General features: G+C 39.4%; 2 protein-coding genes across 2 annotated transcripts in view; both read right to left on the bottom strand.

Moving 5' to 3' along the window:
* The window catches only part of ZNHIT6 (zinc finger HIT-type containing 6), a 32,122-nt gene extending 26,767 nt beyond the window's left edge, over window positions 1–5,355 (bottom strand). The window contains exons 1-5 of the mRNA XM_030455362.1: window positions 5,251–5,355; window positions 3,801–3,866; window positions 3,604–3,710; window positions 3,437–3,522; window positions 2,006–2,109 (exon numbers count right to left, since the gene is read on the bottom strand). Coding sequence (XP_030311222.1) covers window positions 2,006–2,109; window positions 3,437–3,522; window positions 3,604–3,710; window positions 3,801–3,866; window positions 5,251–5,318 — 431 coding nt within the window. The 5' untranslated portion in view covers window positions 5,319–5,355. The remainder of the gene's footprint in view (window positions 1–2,005; window positions 2,110–3,436; window positions 3,523–3,603; window positions 3,711–3,800; window positions 3,867–5,250) is intronic.
* Window positions 5,356–7,791: 2,436 nt separating this feature from the next.
* The window catches only part of COL24A1 (collagen type XXIV alpha 1 chain), a 127,236-nt gene continuing 115,469 nt past the window's right edge, over window positions 7,792–19,558 (bottom strand). Inside the window, exons 54-60 of the mRNA XM_030455258.1 lie at window positions 13,548–13,583; window positions 13,411–13,437; window positions 12,260–12,325; window positions 11,371–11,539; window positions 10,599–10,708; window positions 9,576–9,791; window positions 7,792–7,938 (exon numbers count right to left, since the gene is read on the bottom strand). Coding sequence (XP_030311118.1) covers window positions 7,792–7,938; window positions 9,576–9,791; window positions 10,599–10,708; window positions 11,371–11,539; window positions 12,260–12,325; window positions 13,411–13,437; window positions 13,548–13,583 — 771 coding nt within the window. The remainder of the gene's footprint in view (window positions 7,939–9,575; window positions 9,792–10,598; window positions 10,709–11,370; window positions 11,540–12,259; window positions 12,326–13,410; window positions 13,438–13,547; window positions 13,584–19,558) is intronic.

Genomic DNA, 19,558 nt, shown 5'->3' with positions numbered 1-19,558 from the left:
TTAATCTGCATCACTGAACTGAACAAGCCTATTCCTATGTGAATTAGAATAGCAGCAAATGAGAGGAAACGTCCTTTGTACAGTGCTGAGCATATCTCATATCTTTGGACACCATTTACAAGAAAAAAAGTTTGCTTTCTAGACTCTTAAGAACAGAGTATGTTACCAAGTCCTTTCAAAGGAATGTGAAAGACCCCAAAAGGTTAGCATTCCAGAACATGAACAACAAAAAATAACCCAGCATTTTATGATTGACAAAAGCCAGACTGCCTGTGAAATATTTCCTTGCCTACTTGCCAGTAAGTCATTTTCCTTGCCACATCCTTTACTTTGTGCATCTGCTTCTGTTAAACAACACAACGGTCATGCCAGGTGTGAAAGGGTAATAGGCTCCATGATTAATTTGTTCCCAATGCAAGCTACTCCTCAATATGCACCCAAAAGGGGTTTCTAAAGAAAAAGAACTGAAAAGCATTGTACTCAGCAGCAGATTTCTGCCAGCACAGCACTGTGCAATGTCCAGCATTACCAGTGCCAAACCTCCTGGTGTCTGCGCCTTGTTTGCCGGTCTTCTCTTTCACGTTTGCTCTGGCTCTTAAACAGAACTCCTAACTTCCACATCTGTTTAATGCGTCACATTCTGCTAAAAATTAAGACATCTGCAAAACAACAAAATCCAAACTTGTGCCTTTGCCCCAGACCAGCAGAAACGACCCAGGGCAGGGGCGGAGCGGCGGCTCCGGTCGGCCATAGATTTGTCCGAGAGCGCCCCTCAGCGGTACCGGTACCGCGCCAGGCAGGAGAGCGGAGGAGGTGCCGAGAGAGGTAGCTGGACAGATGATGGCTGAGATGCTCGGGAGGCTCTTCCGTGTGCTCCCCGTTGCCCTACGCTGCTTGGTAAGGCCTCACCTGGGGTACTGCACCCAGCTCCGGAGCCCTCAGTGCAGGGAGGGATGGAGCAGGTCCAGAGGGGGGACAGGATCGTGCGGCTGGAACACCTCCATGACTGAGGGACATGGGGTTGTTCAGCCTGGAGAAAAGGCGGCTCTGGGGACACCTAACAGTGATCTTCCAGTACCTGAAGACAGAGGGACTGTTTGCAGGGGCCTGAAGTGACAGGATGAGGGGCAAGGGCTTGAATTTAGAGAAGATTTAGACTTCACGTTAGGAAAAAGGGCAAAGGAAAAATGGAACAGGTTGCCCAGGGAAGTAGTTGAAGCCTCATCCCTGGAGATATTCAAGGTGAAGCCTGACAAGGCTCTAAGAAACCTGATCCAGTTGAGAGTGTCCAGGCGTTGGACTAGATGAACTTTAGAGGTCCCTTCCAACCCAAACTACTCTGATTCCCACCATAATGACAGTGCCTTTTTTGTTTCATTTTGTTTTTGTTTGTTTGTTTTTAACTGTGAAAATACTTTAAAACAAAAAATTCTGGATATCAGAGAAAACCCACACAGTGTATGAAAAGAAGAACATTTAAAGTTTCCTTTGCTGTTTTTGTGAATTCCTGTCTGCCCTTGTCTCTCCAAGCCATCCTCTGTCTGGCACCCACATACTTCAGCGTGACTCCCAGCAGGACATGGAACGGAGAGACCTTCACTGGAAGCACCTCTACAGATTTCAAGTCAGCTTTTTCACGGAGAAGGATTTTTGCAATCATTCTACATCAATTTTCTATCATAAAACCTTTACAGAAGTGTTCTCTTTTTCCAGCAACAAAACTGTTAGTTAAAAGATGGAAAAACACAACATTGATTCTTTCTCCTATTACTCAATCTTGGTGTTTTCACAAGCATGATCTGCATAAGTTGTTAAAAAAAGTTGTTAAAGCCTAAAAAGCAAAACCCAGGGCACAAAATGTTAACTCTAGACAGCTTTTGTAAAAAAGCACATTGTGCAACAAACAGATTTTAAAAGCAAGAATAACAAATCTGAATACAGATTCTCATCATTATGTGCTCAATAAAACCCTAATACTGCTGACTGTAAACACCTATAGACTCACATGAAATTGAAGGTTGTTGAATTTTCTCTTCTTTTTGTAAACCCAATGGGCAGTGTTCTCAGGTCAATATCACACCTTCGAGCTTTGTTTCTCAAGCAATATAACTAGCAAAAAAAAAATTAAAATCAGAGTAGCACTGAAAACATGGAAGTTAAATAACAAGAGAGTAATGCTGACAAGAATTATGGAAGAACTGTAGAAAAGGCCACATTTAATGAAGTACTTTCTTTGACTTTATAAAAAACCCATTATAAATGAAAAAGTTAATAAAGGGGGTCCAGAAACTATCTGAAACATTTTCAGGTGAAGTTTTCACATGGTTAAAAACCAACATGGCAATGATCTCCTTACAGAAAGTTCCTTAACACACTGAAATCCCCAGCCACCCACAGGGCTCTAATGCCACCCACAGGGCTTTTTTTGGACTACAACCCCCACTAATGGAAGGGATGCACAAACACCATCTCACCCACTGACAAACTCTCACCTGAAGGTAGCATGAAGGATATCCTGCAAGCATGTCTAGCACCAGACCCTAAAAACTGCTACCTATGTAAGCATCTCACCACTTTCAGCACATTTTCAAGACATTGTGGCATAAGCACACACACACAGAGTATGACTTCAGCCAGAGAGACAGCTGGATGGACTCTTCTGAACTTACTTGGTCATTAACATGAATTCCCTCCAGCTGAGTTCAGAGCTATATTTAAAGATATCTTCACAAGACTGGGAAACAACAGGGCCCTGATGCCTTTCTGTGACGTATCAATGAGTCAAAATATTTTGGCAAAGATTTTAGTTTTCTGTTGGGTTTTTGTTTGTTTTTTGTGCCTTTTTTTCCCTTCTCTATCTTGGTATTCTCAGTTTATCATCACAGGACTTTCAGGAAACACCATATATTTCTGTGATCTCACCAGTGCTGTACTAGAATTGGGAGGAGCTTCCACAAAAATCTCTCACCCTTAGAAGGCTGGCATTTACTTCACTGTTGCTTAGATTTATTCTTTGCAGAACTCTATAGTTACCTTCATTTAGTATATGGGGAAGCCTGTAATTAGGCAATTGATAAATTCATTGTTTACCTGGAAATTTTGTACTTAAAATTTCAAAAAAGGTGTGGACAAAGAAGGAAGCATTCAGGTTTTCTGGACACATGTCTATCATCAAACAGTGAGAGTGGTCATGCATGAGTTTTAAGAATATATACTGCTAGTAAACTATTCTTCTAAACAACTGGATGTAGCCAGCAATACCATTATTACATAAACCTAGAGATTTCTTCTTGTTTTCAGGCTCTCAAATTCTGGGTCATTTCTACTTTTGTAGGAGAGGTATCAGCTCTGAGTTCTGGATTGAGACTGCCTCAGTGGGAATTCAAAAGGAGTCAACCCTGTCTCTAACAGAAACAGCTGCTAGTTTAAAACTTACAAGTTTTTTTGTTGATGGACTATGCACAATAGGATGTCGAGCAGCAGCATCAGCTGTCCTTCCTACATCTTCCAGGAAACGATAATCTAAAGGTAACAAAAGAAGGGAAAAAGTAGTGCTAAGCTAGTAAAAACAATGAATTTGGAAAGCACAAGGAATATTCTTACCACTCAAAAGGTTCAAGTCAGTAAACTCATTTACAGGGACAAATGCTGTTTTATCCCTGACTCCATTACAGCTCAGTGCAAGTTTATGCTTCTTTACACACAGCAGACTGAAAGGATAAAAAGAAAAACATTAACATGCCACATTTAGCGTGAGTGGGGAAAAAACCCCAAACCAGTTTAATGCAGAAAATAGATACCTGCATGAATACTTCATGCATCGTGGACACCTGTACTTAGCTTCCTCTTTGCTACATGTTTCACATCTGAAAAAAGTAAAAAGTACCTCTTAGTAAAGCAGCATCTTTATTCCTGACTGGCCTGGGGAGGTGCATGCTCACCAGGCACTATGACAACAACTGGCATTTTCAGGAAAAGTTACCTAAACACTTGAAAAAGAAAGAGAAAATACAAATACCCTGGATTACACCGATGGCACACAAAATAATGACTGCTATGGGAAACACCTCCAAAACCATCCAGCAGTCTTACCTATATCAAAACAGTGCAAATGCTTGAATGAAAGAGAAACCACTGTGCAGTCAGCACCATGCAAACTGCAGAGCTGGAAGCACAGCAAGGCTCTACCCATTTTTGCTTTGTGGCCTGATTGTACCAGTAATTTTCTCGTTTACATCACCTGTAATATGCATTATACTGTCCTAGGGTATAACGATTCTAGCCTTAGGCAGGTAAAAAACAGATGTTGAGGATTCACACTAAAACCTGACCACTGCAACCTATTTTTTCTATTAACCATAACACTATTTTCCTCAGAACTGCTGGGTGTTAACAGTGCAAAACCCAAAGTCAGGGACAATGTATAAGCTTTAGTGAATACAGCTAACAAATATTATAGGAAAAAAATTCCTCTACAACTCTGATCTTCTGCCTTTTAACTAGGCTATTGCAACAGATACTTCTCTTATTCTTAGGAAAAGGTTCTTGATTCATTAACTCAAGCATTTGTCACTTATTTACTTTAACTCCAAAGCCTCCCCCACCACCAGTGCATATTTCAAGGATGGCACAAGCCCACTACCTTCAACTACAGCAGGGAAAATGAGAGCCTCGAAGCAGGGTCCCTCCTCCCTGCTCCAGGCGCCCGCTGCTTGGTGACAGAGGTGCCAAGGACCGGGTCTGCAGCCCCAGCTCGGGACGGGAAGCTGGCTCTCTACAATGGGTATTACAAGAACGGAAAAAACGCGCTTCATCCAACGCACATCAGAAACAGGAAATACTCTGAATATTGCTTTTTTTCTACTTTTGGATATCCTGACGGTGCTCCCCATGTACCTCAGCCGTTCGGCTCAAGGACACTTGGTCGCACGTGGCCTGCGGGCAGTCCCCAGCCAGGAGGCAGCGGCAGCCCCAGGGAGCTGGTAGGGCAGCCCCGGCAGGCAGCCCTGACCCGCTCCCCACACACAGGGGAGGGCGGACAGCGGCCATGCCGCGCACCTCGGGCACCAGCGCTACCGGGTGGTGGGGAAGAGGGCAGCGCCGGTGCGAGGCCCGCGGCGCCGGGTGAGCAGGGGCTGGCGCAGCACTTCCCTTCGGCGAGCCCGAGAGAGGCGCTCCCGGAGCCCGGCCGACCGCCAGGCTCGGTGGCCACGGGGCTCTGCGGCTCCCGCACCCTGCCCTCGGCCCTACCTCTGCAGGGACATCTTCCGACCGCCCGACGGCCGCACGGAGCTCCCGGGGCCTCCCAGCTCCGCCATGGCTGCGCGGCGCCGCCTCCACACGCGGTGCCGGACGGGGCCCTGCGGGGCGGGCTCGGCCGCGGCCTTTCCTGGGAGGCGGCGCCCCCTGGCGGCCCCGGGCTCGGGCTGCCGCGGGAAGGAGCGATCCGAACACCGGGAGCTCAGGCTTCATCCCTTCTTGCTTGAGGTTCTTTTTCAAAGCCTCTCTTTCCACGTGCTTTTTAACCGTGAACAGTAAAAATAAAAGGGGTGAAATTATTCTAAAAAAGACCCTCGTAGCCGAGAGCAGAGCTTGGACTAAAAGTAAGGGTAACAAAATAGGTGACCCCCTCAGAAACCACGAGAAATTAATTGCAGATTGCAGGCACTTGTTCACGTCACGGGACATTATTGTACCAAGCCCCCTGCCAATGTCTGGAGGAGCTCCCATAAAGGTGTCTGGATGCCAGAGGCTTTCCAAAACACGCAGAGCACCGGTGTGTACGGTCACACAGGGGGCTCCCAGCCACCCCTTTCTGGCCACCTGCAGCTCAAGCATCAGGGTACATTTGTTACTCTCAGTCGGTGTCCTGTGGCACAAGTTCACTGAGCTGTTTGCAGGGGATATGCACTTCTGCCTCAATTACAGCAACGCACATATTTACATCTCAGCAGCTCTAGCAACGCTTTAAGCTCTTTTTAAAATAGATAATTTGAGATGTGCTAATATAAACCATAAATATAGGCTATAACAAATTTCCAAAAATAGGGTGTTGAGACAAAAATATACACGAGCAGAAAATTCTCTAAAATATTATATTCTTAAAAAAAAAATCCTTTTGTCACAACATCAGCTCCACAGCCAAAATAAGAGCAAATGTCAAGTGCTCCTGCCAGTGTAATAATCCTGAAAATGCAAAAAACAAGACATTGTTCTCTAACCCTTCTCATCACTCTGTGCTTTGTCTTGTAGTTTTCTCAAAAGGAACAAAACTGATGCATGGATATAAAATGTAAAATGGGATTTACATGTACATTACCTTGTAAAAGCAAATCCTGTCACCCTTACAGTGTTCCGCAGAAGGAAGCGTGTGCATTTCCCCCCTTGGTAAAGGAAGAATTGCCTCAAGTATCCTACCAGAGAATCGTTATTGTTCCTAAGAATGAACTATGCAACACAAAACAGAATAGTAAGAGACAGATAGCTTGGAAGCTTATTTTATTATTCTTTGGTAAGTATAGTTTTCTGCAGATCAAGACAGCTAAGCAAGTTGGTTGAACACTCCTCTGCTCCCCAGTATAGTCTGGTATCATCTCACTGTGTGAGCAGACTTTTGATTGATAATAGATAGAGACCTATTGTTATAAAGATTGCTTTTCCTAATGGCAAAATTGTTCCTTTTTTAAGAAAAAAAAAAAAAAAAAAAGATGGTTGAACATTTTAGGCTGAATTTAAAAACACTGAAGTGCCCTAAATAATTCACAAATTGAATTTCTATGTTGATGAAATGCTGGTTATAATTTAACAGCAGCCATTCAAAATACATGCTGCAGTAGATATTTTTTCACAAGTTACAAAATATATACACAATATATCATCTTAAGATGTCTTTGGCATTCAAAATGTTAACTGAAATACAGAATTGAATACTCAAAACTACTGCAGGTAGCTCTTCTACAACAATTTTTACAATGAGTGTAAAGCTAACTGTGCTGACTATATGCATCATATATGTGCTGTCTCATATACCATTTCCAGAACAGTACACCAAAATATTTTAAACAAAAAAATCCACATAAATAATGTTTTAATTGTAGTGAAGTATGTGACCAACATTTTAAAATAAGTACCTTTACAACAGAAACATATCCTGATGTAACCAGCACATACAGTCTAAAAGATAAAAAGGGACTCAAAAAATCTCTGTAAAGCCACAAGCAACCTTGTGTTATGAAGAGCACCAAGGCAACATGGACAGGTAACACAAAAGAGGTAGTGTGCCATCTGTTAAGATGTATGTGTCCACAAAGGACTATTATAAAACAATTTTAAAGAAAAGATGTATTGTACTGTGGCATAATTTACTTTTCATTTATAAGCTATTGCACATTTGGGAGCATTAGGCAGTATTGCTCCTTAGTATTGTATGACTCCAGCGTTCCTTGGGATGTTTTGGGTTTGTTGTTTTTGGTTTTGCTTTTGGTTTTTTCACTGCTGTTAAATGGATTGCTAGGAGCACTAGAGGTCCTGAAAAATTCCATGTTCAGATACTCATTCCCAGGAAATTATGAAAGAAAGCACCAACCAATAAAAAAAAAATAAAGTTGTTGCAGTCCTTTTTGAATGCCATTTCTTCTTAGGAGGAAGCCTTTTTCTTCCTGAGGTTCTTTAAACAACACTGTTCAAAATGGTTCTTCAGTTCCCGAGAGATTTTGCCTGTAATGGATCATTACTTTTGCATTCAATCTATGCAGCAATTCCATGTTGATGCAAAAAACTAGGAGAGAAACCTTAAAGGAAGCACACTGAACCACTTTCTATGAAGTGCTGCTGCCCTGGTTTGAGATGAGGGAGTGCATTAACTTGAACAACTGGAAGGTGATTAGTCTCCTGAGTGTGAAAAAAGAACTGTGTTTTATGCCAGCTGCCATCTTCAATCTGCAACACACAGAAGCAAAATATTAGAGTCATATCAAAGATGATCTTCAAAACAAGTGGAAAATTGTGCTTAAAGAGGGAAATAAGTATACAAAAACTTTTCTTCTCCAAACAGTTCCTAAAAATCCTGTGTAATGATACATATCCTGCGTAATTTAACAAACACCACTTCACCCACACAATATCATGCAATACTCCTGGCAATACTGTAGAAAAGTTTTATAAAAAAGCCTATCCAAGAAACCAGCTGAAAGAGATGCAGACACAGTGCATCAGGGCCCAAAGCAGAGTGCCTGTCACTCTGCAAGCAGTCCTAGGCTCACAAAGATCTCTTCCTAAATTCACATATGAATCTGAACATTAGGTCTTAGGTTGGGAACTCAATAGGCACTTGGATGACCCTGTTGGCACTTAAAGAATAATCATAGGGAATGAGAGCTACATTTTTGCCATGAAATCTGCATTAATTATCCTAATAATGAAAAAATCTCAGTAAGAAGTTCATAACTCTTAAAAATTATAACATTATAACATTATCTGAGGCTGGCACTGTCTTGATGTTTGCAATCACTCCATTCTTAAAAAATATCAGGTACAATGGACACCACTGAAAAGTGAAATCCCTGCAGAAAGGAAAATATATGAGATTCTGCAGCAGATCTGTACAATATATAGTTTCCCACAGAAAGAGCAACAGATCTCATAGAATCTCTCAGAAAAATAGCACTCCTCAATAGACATCACTGTATGCCTTTGTTTTTGTTAAAGATTAAAAAGTCCCAAACAGACTGGGAGAAAAGGGGCTTCAATTGCCATACCCTAACTGCAACACAGGCTGGAGCATTTCATTAGCATGTGCTACTAAGGGCTGGAAGAATAACAGCTTTGAAGTGCCTCAAAAAAACCCTTTTCTGTTTTAAGATTAAAAATCTCACTTAACACCCCTGTATTGATATGGAACCAGTCTCACATTTTTCATTAATGTAAATGAAAACAGGGCTACAAAATACAGAAAGGGTAAGCTGCTTGGCTGCTGTATTGTATCATGTTCTATCAAGACATTTACCAAAAGGCTCACATATTGGGATGTGGAGTAATCTGATAAGCATTAGCAAATTAAAATGCTCTTCCAATTTTTCCTAAATAGAAATATGATTTAGTATTTACTCAGCCATGGAGCCCATTTCCAACCATTGTTATTTTATCAAATAACCAAACAACTGATCAAATTTAAAGATATTTAGTTGCCCAAAAATAATTTCCAGAGTATCTGAACTTCATGTTAGATTACCTGAAAAGAACTCTTACTAAAGCCTACATTTTCATTTTGAGAGTAACTGCTCCTAAAGTTGCCTGGACGACCCCCTTATTTCTGTTCTGATCTTTCTCTGTTTTAGTAGTCTTGAAATACATGGAAATGTGAACAGCAAGTATAGATATCTGCATTACTGCAATTGCTTTTACATTTGGGTATAAGTTGAATTCAATTTCAAAATGCTGGTATATAAAGACATTTGCAGAACAATGTAAGAGGTAAACTTCAGGGGTGTAAATCTAAACGAGTGTTATTTCTTTGCAGAAAGTTAATGTCTAAACAGTAACTTGATTATAGTTCTAGTAATTCTAAAGGTATTTACCATGCATTCATCCATAAGCACCTTTGGTTCAAATAGTGTATTTGCTTTAAATATTTGACCATTCCATCCTTTGAAGGTAACAGCTGTTTTTCGGCCACCTGCTTTATTTAACCCCCACGTTGGTGTGTTCAGACAGTGAATTGTGATGCTATGGGTTGCTTCTGAGCTCAGCAAGTGAAGGAAGTTCATCTGCACTTTTCCAACGCCAAACTCCAGCTAATTTTGAAGAGAAATGCAGTTAGAGATAAAGCTGAACTACACTGAATGGCCACAACAACACAAAGGGACATTTGTGATGTTTGGGTGTGGGAGCCCATATACATATTTATACATTGGGATCAATGCCAAAAGCATCTTTATTTTTCAGGAGAGCTGTTCAGTTCTGTTACAGTGATTACTATAAAAGAAGCTTTTGCAAGAACTTAAATATAAATGTTTACTAAGGTTTACAACATTGTTGATGATCTTCTAAATGTAGGAATGCATATTGGAACTTTATGGTATTTCTTAAGTTCTTTGATGCCTACAGTGTATATGCAAAACCCCACAAACAGAAAATGTCTGTTCCCAAGGGTTTAAGAACTACATGTAGAGGAGCATGGCCTAATGATATGAAGGAAACCAGTCTCTGCCTAATGGCATTTAAAAGAGCTAAGTGCTGGAAAGTAGTCAGTTTTCTGGCTTCCCATCGCAACGACCTTTGCACCTCTACCCTTAGCTGCCTTGAGTAACGAAGCTTAGAACTGATTCAGGTTTTGTTTTATGCCTTGTACAGAAAAGTATGAAGCAAACTAGAAGAATTCTATCAGCATGGAAGGAGAGTAAACAAAGTGAGAGTTACACTAACATATATTGTCTCCAGAAAATCTGTAACTTCTGTAACAGAACAGGTAACATGTTCTTCCACTAAGACTCACATTTAAAAAGCCCTGAAATCTAACATACTTTCATGAGTTTATTAAATAAGAAATAATTTGTTCAGAGTTCCAGTACAGATGTAATTTCTCTAGAATCAATGCATACCTTTGTCACAGACAGGGGAGTTAGACAGGTCTGACCACCTGCAGTGAAGTTGCAGAAAACTTCAATAGCATCAGAAGAACATCCAATATTTGGGTCAATCCAGTATCTTCCTATTGGTACATAATAGAAAACAAAACCAGAACATAATTGTTACTAAGCAATTTGATATAATATTCATGCTTTTTGGCAAGTCTTAGATATATTATCACTATAGTTGTAATAATGGATGGTCTTATCTGTACTAGAATCATAAAGAATTGATCTGTCCTTGTATATGCCATAGAGTACTGAACTCCCTGTAACCTCTACCTTCATTTCCCATTTCCTCCATAGCTTGTTAATGTGAAGACTTGATAACAGGGATGCTTATAGATACTTATTACTTTATTAGCCAAAGAAACTGAACTAAGTCACAGTATTCACATTACAGGTTTAAATAATCTGATCCTCACAAAATTCCTTGCAGATTAGCTATAAATACTTGGAAAACTTTTAATCACAAAACTGGATTTAGTTTCAAATTTTCTGGAGACTTCTGTTCACTTATATATAATTATCTGTCTCTAATAATCTATACAGTACTAGATAGCTACACACTTTAGTCTTTACAACTCAGAAAATTTATTATAAATAAAGATAACTGTGACAGGCACACTGCAACAGACTATAATAAAGCCCTACACATTAGAATTTTGATGTAGAAAGTAACATTTTGAAGCAACACATTTCAAAGAGTGGTTTTATTCAAGCTTGAGTGAAAGAGGGCACTCACCATCTGCCACTTTACGTTCACAGTTAAGCAAATCCCTGCAGATGCGAGCTGGGTTATCCCGTGTGCCAAGGGGGTTCTTGATGCTGTGCAGTAAATTGCTAAGGTAGTGCAGCGTTCTGAATATCTCTGTGCTGTGATCTAGTAAAGTTACTTCAGTATTCTGGTATTTCTGCCAAGGGCCATGAGCAAATGTGTTACCACAAAGAAGTATCACAACAGTATATGCAGTAAAAACCAAATGGCCATTGAATAGCCTGACAGAAGCAAAGTCTTTATAATTCATGCAATCATCCACATGAAACAGGGCTAAAATAACAAATTCCAATAAATAAATCAGTACATTTTATTAAAATTATCAGAGCAGTTAAACTCCAGGCAGGCAAAGATCATGCAAATACATCATTGTGACGTTGTCACAAAAATGCAGATACAGGGGAAAAAAAAATTAGTGCACTTTAAAAGTACAATTATCAGTTTCAGATTTTGAACAGTGAAATCTACTCTTAGTCTTAACAATATGCAAATGTATTGAGTTCACCCATGTAAGGAAATTTCTTGTAATCAGTGGAACCATGCACTTTCATACATGTCAGTATTTTTTGCATCAAGGCCTCAAGGCCACTATCACTGTCTATGGTGGAAGAGATACAGGCTGCTATTTGTGGCAGTCAGTAAATTGCCATCACTGCCAATCATGACAAAAAGGTAGAAATGCTGCTGTTTTTCTTGAGTTTGTTTTTATGCTATAAATTCTAACATGCTTAATGGAATTCTGCAGTGATTACTGTTATTCACTTTAGATTAAGTCTTTGTAAAGAAGCCCTGTTCTGTCCTCAAAAAAAATGAATAATTGCATACTCTATATGACAATGTAAATGCACTGAAATACCTCCATCTGCAGTGCAGCATTTGACTCTATTAAAGCTTGAACAGCAGCATTGATGTCCACTTGTTTCTGAAAAGAAGATATTTAAGAATACAAAAAAGATGAACAGGAATATTCTAAAATGCACATGGTAACTTCTTTGATCACTGTAGTAACAGACACAATAGTCTCATTATTTTATCATTTTAGATAATGATTAATTGTAAATACTTACTTTTAAAATAGGATCCTCCCTTTCCAAAGCATGCAAGCATGTACACAGAAAAAGCATATTTGACTTTTATTAGTACCCCCACGCCTAATTTATAGATCATATCCCTGGAACCTGGGAAAAAGATACTTCAATAGTTGATAAAGACTAATGTCCCAACTTATTCCTCTAGTCATTTAGTTTACATATTTAAGAAAAAAAATCCAGGTGAATGTGAAAAGGTGTTATTTGTTTACAAAGAAGCACACAAAGAATATATTAATCAGCCATCAGCAGCTGACAAATCCAAGTAGGCTTCATAATGCAGGAACAAACACCAAGACTGACAAACAAGCCTCTGAAGGAGGAAGCCCATTTCTTGGATTCCTTCATTCTGTGCACTTTGTCTGACATTATATGCCCAGACAACAGGTTTTTTTACTTTAAAGACTTAAGTCACCCATGCAAGCACCTAGTCCTTGTAATTTGTTCTCAGGTTTTATATATTACAGCTTTAGGACACTTCACATACAGTGACTGTACAAACAGGCACCATTCCTCAACAGACTTTAGGCTGCATGTAAGTGTATATATAGACAGGGAGAACATCTGGGTCAAAAATAGCACAACATTTTCTGTTGCTATCAATCAGAGTATTCAAATGCAAAATGGGAGAAAAAACTTTTTAATGTGTGACAGTTAATCCATGTCAAAAGTACAAGCATGTCCATGAGCAGTGTCTGTTCAAGGCTCAACAGAATTGCATTGTCTGTTCAAGGCAGAGCAGGACTGGCAGTGTAAGATGGAAGGTTCAAACGTGTATTAGTAGTGATGGAAACTGTAGAAAAAATGTATTTGCATTTCATGTCCAGTGATGGAACAATGCATTTGAAGAGGATCCTACTATTTTTACTTTCAAAAAAAATTACTCCATTGTAGGCTTAAGGGTTGTTACAAAACTTACTCTTGGTCCTGGTGGTCCAGGTGGTCCCTGGAAAGTGGAAGAAGCCAGATATTAGGTGCTCCACATGTTTATATAATGCAATAGAAATTATACTCTAATGCAATAGAAAAAAACAGGGATGATTCTTCTGCACTTACAGATGGTCCTGGCTGGCCCTGAGGTCCCTGAGGCCCCTAGAAGAAATGCAGATAAAATGCACCAGTTATAGACTAACATGTCTACTTCTATATTTATGTATTTTTTAAACCACAAAATACCACAAATAGGTACAATGAATGTGATACTGGTTTTGGCAAAGCTGTAGATTATTAGTTACTGTTGTTAAAATACCATACACTGTTCATATGTATATATTACTGTTCTGGGTTGTCTGGTTGCTTGTTTATCCAATTGCTTTTGATATTAAGGGAACATTAGAAGTCATACAAACTATTACTATATAATGTGCTATACATTGTGCCAGGTTTCCATGTATGCTGCCAATACTAGTACTACAAGGGATGAATGATCATTAAAGCATTGTAACTAATGTTATGTGTAGTTATAAAAAGCTATCTGCTTTACTCCATGAGTATTGGCTAGGCATGTATTAGCTCCATTTATTGGCACTGTCAGTTTGCAGCCAGAACACATTATGCACATCTTTAACAGTGATATTACAAGCTGCCTTTATATTCAAGAAATGATGGCCTTGTTTCCTCACATAAGGGGCATTATTTTATTGTGTAGGATGATGCAGTGGCAAAGAGGAGAAGGAACAGCTGCTTTCCCCTAGCATATAGTGCATACAATGCATTTTGTCTTAAATCCAAGTTTTAGGCTTGCATTAGAATTGTACAGGAACCCTTCCTCAAAACATTAACTCCACCTGAACTATCCTTTCTTTGAGCAACTATTCATGTTAAGATGCAATGATTATTAATACACAATGATAGCTGGGTTTTGGTTAGATTCTCTCCTTCAGTCTTTATACACTCTGTCCTGGTTTGGGCCAGGATAAAGGTAATTTTCTGTCTTGTACTTTTGCTTTCAGCTAAGTCTCTTGTAAGTAGCTGCACTTGCTGAAATGAACAGCAGGTTTCTCAGTCAGTGTCTGCTTCTGGGACTGATAACACTCAATGCTTATAGTTACTGCTGGAGAATGGTCTGCAGAACCAAGGCCACTGCTCAGTTCTGAGGAACATTTTTCCCTCCAGGAGAGAGGAAGTAAAGACGTCACGCCTGAAACCCTCCTTTGGGGAGGAACAGACAGGATAGATGGCCAGAATTGACCAAATGGAGTATTCCACCCCGTACACATCACACTCAGTATAAATTTGAGGGATCACGAAGGTCAAACCCCTTCCTGCTTCCCTGTCTTTGCCTGTCCCTGTTTGCTCTGGCATCCTGGGAGGGTTCCATCCATTCTTCTGCCTGTGGCTCTGATCCATACCAGCCTGGATGTGTGTGTTCCTGCCTCCAGCTCCCCACTGCTCCTGACCCCAGGAGTCCAGCCTGGACTTTCCCAGGGCTGCCCTGCAGCCTCAGTGGTGACATGAGAATTACTGGGGAAGAGAGGGGGTGAATGTGGCATCAATTTTCCTGTATATTTGTATATATTTAGCAATTTTTCCTGTTTATCATTACTGTTTCATTAAAGCTGTGTAGCTTAGTTTCCAACCCATAAGTCTCTCTCCCTTATTCTCTCTCCTTCCTTTACCTGGGTGGGGAGGGGGATTAATAGAGAGCATCTATCACTAGGTTTAATTGCCGGGCCAGCATTAAACCCTGACACTCAAAGCCTCTAGGAGCTGCTGTAAGATAAACAATAGCAAGAACAAAGACAAGGAAAAGAATAGGTGGCAGCCCCCTAATGCAAGCAGAAAAGAAGGAATGAAAGCATAGGCCAGACATGCACCATGTATAAGAAAACCTTTTAACATAACTGAGTTAATTCAAACAGAACACTCTTCATCCAGAGCTTTTTGTACCAATTATTTGAGCACAATAAGGTGTTCCAGCAAAAGTCCTCCTACAGCAGTACAGTCACACTAGTACTAAGCCTCTGCCAGAAGAGAAAATCTTGTCTGACATGGTCACGCTGACAAATACTGAAAAATTGATCCAGTCACAGAGGTATTAAGTTGGAAATCACTTAATATAGTAATAAAAAGTATTCCTGCTGTGAGATTTCGCAGTGAGATCTGTGTGAGTGTCATCACATGCTACAATTGCTGAGCTCCTGCTGTGCTTCGAGCTGCCAAGGGCAAGGGCAGCTGAGAAACAGTTAAAGAAAGGCCAGATTCAATCTTACATTTGATAATGTAGTATATATATATAAAAAAAAAAGATCTCAAAGCAGATAGAAGTCATTTAGTAAGTAAATAACTGAGGGCCAAAATTTATGAATTTTTAGTAGAATTCCTGCTTCATTTCTTATTATCTCTAGACACATTTGTAAGGTAGAGCACATGAAAGCTCCTGGGGAATGCATCTGTCAGGGATTAGGGAGACCTCCAGAGCTGCACAAGTTAAGTGTGTTTGCACATCACCTGCCCTGGCCATGCCAGAGGGGCCCAGGTGCTGGATTATGAAGGGTGTAAAAAGTCACAAAGAATTCCTAGCACCAGATCAAGGCTATGCTGAGGAATTGACATTGGAGACTGAGACCCATGTTTTACATGTGTTCTTTGGAGAACGGGGGAGAATCAAAATTGGAATGATTTCTGGGTGTTCAAAGAGGTGGCATTCTGATACTTAACCTGGAAGATGTTCATGACATAAGTTCTAGGGACTAAATATTGCCATCTTTTCAACAGATGCATTTAGATCTATTTATGTTTTATCCAGATGTACTTATATAAAAGACTCTAAGCCACTCTTTGGTAAATATCAACTGAATTTTAAAAAGACATTAGTGATTGATGTTGGAAAATGGAAATAAAACAATAAGCCATTTTAGCATATACAGTAATAGAGAGAACCCTGTGGGTTCTGTGGCAAGTATCTACATTCCTTCTATTCTTCCAAGTTTGATGACTGTCAAGCTTGAAACTTTCCTTGAAGTCCTACTCCTATTAAACAGGCATCAAGTATTACTGTTTCATTCATTATTAAAAATCTGATGAGAGATGAGTTTGCAGAGATCACAGGATTGTCACAGTTGGAAAAGACCTCCAAGATCACTGTGTCCAACTTTCAATAGTGGCACTCACTCTTGGGGTAGTGCCTCAGCTACAAATCAAGCGGGTTTCACAGAGCTTCACTGTCATGTGCCAGCTGAGCAGGCTGACCTCCACATTTAATTAATCAGAAGCAGCAACACAGGTGCTGTGAGACTGCTGCAGGGTACCTCCAATCCCATGTGAATATGTTACTGAACTGTATGATCATGCTTGGTGAAGTATGCTTAGTGCAAAATGAAAGAGAAAGTGTGAAAAGGAAACTCCATAAATGAATCTGACAGCGTAAGGACATAGCTGTTTATCTTGGTCAGGACTTGATTATGCAAATCCTAAGTCAAGGCAGGGCACAAAGTCTTGAACAGCTATTCCCTAGGTAACCACTGCTCTCTGATGAATGGATGTCCTTGTGCTGCGTGCTGGGATTTAGACATTCCAGTGGATTTTTCAGATGACTGAATGCTACAGTTCATATTCTGTGCTCCTGGCATGCGTAACAATTTTAAGACTCCAAAAGTCTTGAGATGAGAACAGTTCAAATTTATAGTGGTTTCTGAGATAGAAATGAATATTTAATAAAACCTGCACTGTTCCAAAGAATTGAAGCTATTTTGCAAAAGAGGAATATGACTTGTCTGGATTGATCATCTCCTTGCCAATAAAAAACAGGTGAAAAAAAGGTAAATACTGAATGCGATTTGTTAACTACAGTAAACTACTTTTGGGGGTATTACATTTCTTAAATTCACTAAAACTTCACAAGGCTGTATTGTTTACCTTCAAAAATCTTTAAAATATAACAAGATTACACAGAGTATGTTGAAAATTCTGTAAAGATGTTATAAATGTTGTTTCCTTCTGTTGTAGAGCAGCAAAATAAGGTTAAATTACACTTGTCATGTATTAATTTAATTGCTAAATGTTTTACTTGAATGGACAGGATTCCCTTAGCAAACCTACTTAATTTACCCTTTGATCACTTCAGAGCTTAAGTGAAAAAAGTGTAATTCCAGTTCATAATAACAAAAGAAGAGATTAGAAGAGTTATCTTTAGGGTGCTCTGTACTTCTTTAAGCACCTAATTTGATTGCTAGTACAGAAGTTCGAAGGCCAAACCTCAATCTTTTTCTAACACCACCAGTCCTTGATTTTGCAGGCAATGATAACACATGCTTAATTCTGAAAACAAGCAGTCCCAAGGACTTCCATATTTTCCATGAAAGTAGAAATTTTTCCACGAAACAAAGTATTTTAAACAAAAATCATTAATATTAACCCTTCTCTGACCACTTCTGTGATTTTGATGTTATGTCACCGTATCTCAGATTGGGCAAAGGCTGATAACATCCTGCAGTGTAACAGCCTGATACACACTACAGTACACGATGCTGTATCTTCTATCTTTTTGTACCTTGAGGATAGTTATGCACTGGGACACATTGCCCAAGGAGATAATCCAGTCTCCACCCCTGGAAGTTTTCAAGACCTAGCTGAATAAAACTATGAACAACACGGTCTGATCTCAGAGCTGATCTTATTTTAAACAGGAAATTGGTCTAGAAATGTCTTGGGATCCCTTACATTCTGGATCATCCCGTGACTCTAGATTGTAATTCATTATGAGACATGTCATGAAATAAAAAAAAACACACAAAAAATTAAAATCAAAATACACTTTCAGAAATGTCAGAATTCTGAAACAACATTCCAAAATATATTCTGTGTTTTTCTGTATTTTTCAGTCACACTGAGAACAATATTTTGAGTTCAAAAATAGCACTGAAGAAAATTTTGACAACCCAGTTTCTGACTTTACCAATTTTTCTCAAGAAATACCCTAAGGGACTTGAACTTTTGTTCACCACTGACTTTAACAAGGAGATATGATTTTACATTCCATGTTTTTCAGGGGATAAAAGGATATTTTTTTTTCTAGTAAAGAACACTCTATCCCTGACAGACTGAAAACTGTGACCAGAACTTGGGGTTTTACAAAAAAGTTAGAAGTTTCTGTGATTCTAGGAAGAATGCCAACATCAATTTTAAAGGTAGAAATTCAAGCTGTAAATACACAGTTTGATGAAAATAATTTTCTCTCCTTTGATTCTTAAAATAGTTGGAAATAAAGCCTTTTCTTGGCTACATAAAATAAATTAATGCTACTAGGTATGATTTAAAATTAAACCAGTACCAATGATTGAAATGGGTGTTTCTTGTTTGCTGTCTAGGATGCTTTTTATTATTAATTTTTAAGTGTTAGCATTTTTAGCTCTATGCTATCATAGTAATTTTTATGAACTAGCAGAAGAAAGACAGCTAAGATGGTTAATAGCAGCACGAGTTAAGAACCTAGTTTTGCTCTTACTCTAAGATTGAAATTGCCTGAAGAGAATTTGAATCAAAGAGGAAAATTCCCCAAGACACATATAGTAAGCTTAGTTCCAAGCCTTAATTCTTTAAGCAATTTTTAACATTTCTAATTTACTTTTCAAAAAGCTTTATAAGGCAGGTAGCTTGGAATTGCACACAGGGGGCTGCCAAAAGCAAAATACAGTAAGTTAAGAGGAATTAAGTGGTTTTAAGTGAAGTGGGATCAAAGACAGGGCAAGAGCAACAGGAACAAAATAACATTGTTCAGTTACTGGAAAAGTAATTCATTATAAACCTGTCATATAAAGTAGTGTCATAGGTATTCCTGTATTTATAATTGCTGTCAACATGACACTGGCTTTTTAGTTCTAACACAGTTTAAAAAAACAAAATCCAACATTTAATTATGTGCAAAACAATGTAAGATTCTTACTGAAAGATGAGAGAGAGCAACTTCATAACCTATCAGTTCTGTCTAATGCCAGTGCAGCTGGCACAGGCTGCATGGACACCCATGCTCAGCTCCAGGCTTCCCCTGAACTTCTGATGCAGACACCTGAAGACACAGATGCACGCAGTGCTGTGAGGCACTGAGGCTTTGTCTACAAATGTGACAA

The sequence above is a fragment of the Calypte anna genome, chromosome 8 (assembly GCF_003957555.1).
Source record: "Calypte anna isolate BGI_N300 chromosome 8, bCalAnn1_v1.p, whole genome shotgun sequence".
NCBI lineage: Eukaryota > Metazoa > Chordata > Aves > Apodiformes > Trochilidae > Calypte > Calypte anna.
The sequence above is the reverse complement of the archived record's forward strand: the minus strand, read 5'-3'. Positions and strand labels throughout refer to the sequence as shown.